The following is a 3,668-nucleotide window of genomic DNA, read 5'->3' as shown; positions in this document are numbered from 1 at the left end:
GAATACGAAAAAATAGCACGAGCAGGAAAATACTCTTGTTACTCATAAGCCACTAAGGTAGAGACTGACTTGAAATCTCAAATCAGAAGGGAAAGGGAAGTGCAATGCTGAATTAACAGCTACAAAGCAGTCGAAACCACCCCAATTAATCTCTTGCCTAAGCTAGCCTGTGAGGGAAGGAGCAAAAAAACTTGCTACTAAACGATTCCTTTTTTTGGATATAGGATTTGCATCATAGATCATAGGGTTGGATAACCATATTTGCCATTCTAGATTGACCTTTTTAGCACGACAATTAATCCACTTGAAGTCGTTCGAGGTTGATGATATAAAGGGTATAAAAATAGATGTCGAGTTTGAACCTAAAGCTGAGATTATACCGGATCAATCCTTCTGCCACGAGAATTTACATTGTGGCATCTCTGGTAATGTTTTGCTCGAGAGCCATTTGGAATATGCCAATGACAGTGCTTCAATGGCCAATGAAGCAACAAGAATGTTTGAGAATAAGCATTCCAGTGATGATGATAATAAGGAAAAAAAACACATATCGTTCCGGTGGATTCTTTTCCGGCTAATGATCTTGAAGGTGGGGAGTTTATTCCGGCATCCAATACAATGTCTACATTGATTATAGGCAAAATTTCAGGGATTCGACCACATGAACATCTGAATTGGAAACGAATATGAATTTTATTGAATAAGATATCAAAGTCCTGACAAAAATTAGAAGTAATTGCAATCATTCGCCGGTAATAGTCTCTACTCGGACGTTGACTCACGACGTTGGTATTGAGGCGGAGGGAGTTCAAAGGTCGAGAAGTTCTAGCGCAATAATTAATTACGTGAAATTCAATGGCGGCCGTTTTTTATTTCGTGGATAAAGATGGTACACATGATAAGTTTGGTTAAGTCCCCTCTGGGTGATGCCGATATGGCCGTTTGAAAAAAAAAAAAAAATACAACTGTTTGCCTTTTAATTTTTTTTATCTTGAATAAACAATTTAATAATGTAATATCTTATTAACATATTTAAATTTTATATAAATGTTACAATGATGATTATACTAGTTATGTTCTTATCGTAAACTATATAAACTATATACAAAATACAATCAAGATAAATTAAATGGGTTTAACTTGACATTGAGTCTTCTTAGCCAAACAGAATGAAGAATCATGTGAATCACATCAAACTTTTTAGCTGGAATGTTAACCATGAAGTGCTTTTGTACTTCCATAACCTTGTTTTGCATTTCCAAATACTTAATAAAAGGCATCTCTTGCAATATTCTTTTAAGATCTTGAATGTTATCGACAGGTACTTGTACCGAAAATCGACTCCAGTCTAACACATCACCATATGGTAATGCATAATGACTTTTGATCATCACCGGGATGCATCCTACGTAGATTGCCTCGGTTGCTCTAGCGCTTGCAATTTCGTACCCACTAGGGCATAGACAAAACATACTTTGACCCATTAGTTTAGTATAGTTTTGATCTTTCGGAAGATGATTGTAAACTTGAATATCCTTATCTTGTTTGCTTCCCCAGTATTGGAACAACTTTTTTCGTACATAACCATGGTTTCCACCTGCAAAGAATGCCAAGATTGAACGATTGTATGGGGATTGACCACTACTTACTATTGGGATATTATCCGCTGGACCGTTAATCTCAGTCATGGACACATCTCGATTTGGTACGAAACCTTCAGAGGTATTAGCGTTGCAGAGCACTCTTATGAAATTCTCAAACATTTTAGCGTTTCCTCGTGTGACAAACGGCGCCTATAAATAAATATGAAACAATTAGTAAATAATAGTAGTTCGGTCTCGGGATAATTCGTGTAGGCCACGTACATCTGAATAAAAATTAGTTCTTTTCACCAGATAGCATGTACATGAAGTACCTCATCCGTTTACCCGTTTACCCTTTGAAAACTATAAGACCACCCACAACTGTGATTGTGATGTAAAGTCAGATTTTGCACTATTTAGAGAAAAAATGGTTTGTTAACTTTGACGTAACAATGTCAAAAGTTAAATAGCAGTGAATATTACTCCCTGAAAGTTTGGTGGAAAATATAAATTAATAATTTAGAAAGAGGTGTCAAATTTTGATTGGTTGGAAAAAATCAAACGGCCTAAATGTTTCCGTCGAGAATTTTAACTGATGCTTTTACGGCGTCAGTCCTGACACCCCGTTAGTGTCGTTTACAAGCATTAGTTTTGCCCCATGTTGTCAGATTTTAGATTTAGCGCTCCATTGCGGGTGGTCTAGTTGTTTACTTACCCAATCATGACATGATACAAAGAAGTGATCAGCTCCATTACTGCGGTTCCAATAAGGATACTTATGTGAGATGATATTAATGTAGTCTTCGACGATTGCTTCCATCTGTTGGTCTATAAACGCAAAGGCGTTAGAAGAAGGCGTGTAAAGGTAGTGAACAATGTTGGTGATACTTATGGGGATAAAAAAGGCATGTGCTTCATCGGGGTGGCTAGCCGCCATTTGATTTCCTTTTCGCTCCATAAATTGGATGAAATCACCCTCGATGCTGTATATACATTTCATCGGACCATCATGCACCAACGGAATATCCCCTTCTTCGTAAGTCCATATCTTGAATGTCTTCATCATTTCATTGTGACTCCTAAAAATGAGGAGGGGCGTGTGGGCCCGGTCAGCGTTGTGTATGAAATTGATCAAAAGCAAAAGGCTAGGCTATGAAACATGTAATTGAAATTTAAGGCCCTGAAATTCAAACACTTAACTGGAAAAAAGCGAAGGGGTTCTTGTAAATGGTCCTTTCAGTGATGAAACTCCCATTCGTTTCATTCGAGACGAAGCTTTTTTCAACAATCGCTTTGCGAATTTTTCCTCGTGATTTAGCTAATTGTTCTTCAATTCTAGCTAGCGTATTATCCTTTATTTAACGATCAAGCACATATAAAAAACAGGTTACAAAAAACTAGATTTAAACTAAAAACAAACAGGAAATGAAATCAACTTACCTCAATCTTGGATACAGCTTCATCTTGCAGAAGCCCGCGGGTTGATATTAATGGGGCGAAATCAGAGCTCGAAACAAAATTACGGTTCTGATTCGTTGGTGATACATAGATTGCAAGAAAACCAACTGAAAGTAGGATTAATATTCTCATCTTTAGAGAAGTAAACTTATGGGATTTGAGTGATGTATCAAAACATGCTTATATCAGACATACAAAACTTACTACAGGATTGAACTATTGATCTAACAAACACACATGAAACATGGAGTCTGTTATGGGAAGAGCTATATATCTGGTTTCCAAAAGTTTGCTTCTAACTTAAACTTCCCTCTACTTTAATTTTGGTGCACATGAAACAGTAATATAATATTGACTGATGAATTAAACAAGCTTATTTCTTTAATTTGACGACTTGAGTAAAAAGTATTAATCGGCGATGGTTGCAGATCCAATGGACGCAAATTACGGCAAGGAAGATGCAGTACGCTGTGGTAATAACAAATACCGAGTAATCTTACTACGGAGTAATATTTTACTTTTTCAAAGGAATTTAATTTATTTACTCGTGATAGAAAAAAAAACATTTAAAAAGACGTTTATGCATCATGTTAAAACGTAGCCTAAAAGTCAACCAAGAAGTTTTTT

At 36.3% G+C, this 3,668-nt stretch overlaps 1 protein-coding gene across 1 annotated transcript; it reads right to left on the bottom strand.

Moving 5' to 3' along the window:
* Positions 1-1,037: 1,037 nt before the first annotated feature.
* Positions 1,038-3,386, bottom strand: LOC139865909 (probable glycosyltransferase At3g42180). Its single transcript, XM_071854015.1, has 4 exons — positions 3,024-3,386; positions 2,784-2,935; positions 2,299-2,662; positions 1,038-1,793 (listed from the first exon to the last, which is right to left on the bottom strand). The coding sequence occupies exons 1-4, from the start codon at positions 3,171-3,173 to the stop codon at positions 1,116-1,118; spliced, it is 1,344 nt and encodes a 447-aa protein (XP_071710116.1). The 5' UTR covers positions 3,174-3,386; the 3' UTR covers positions 1,038-1,115.
* Between the last annotated feature and the right edge of the window lie 282 nt (positions 3,387-3,668).

Source organism: Rutidosis leptorrhynchoides, chromosome 1, assembly GCF_046630445.1.
Source record: "Rutidosis leptorrhynchoides isolate AG116_Rl617_1_P2 chromosome 1, CSIRO_AGI_Rlap_v1, whole genome shotgun sequence".
Taxonomy (NCBI): Eukaryota; Viridiplantae; Streptophyta; class Magnoliopsida; order Asterales; family Asteraceae; genus Rutidosis; species Rutidosis leptorrhynchoides.
This window is presented reverse-complemented; position numbering and strand designations above follow the sequence as displayed.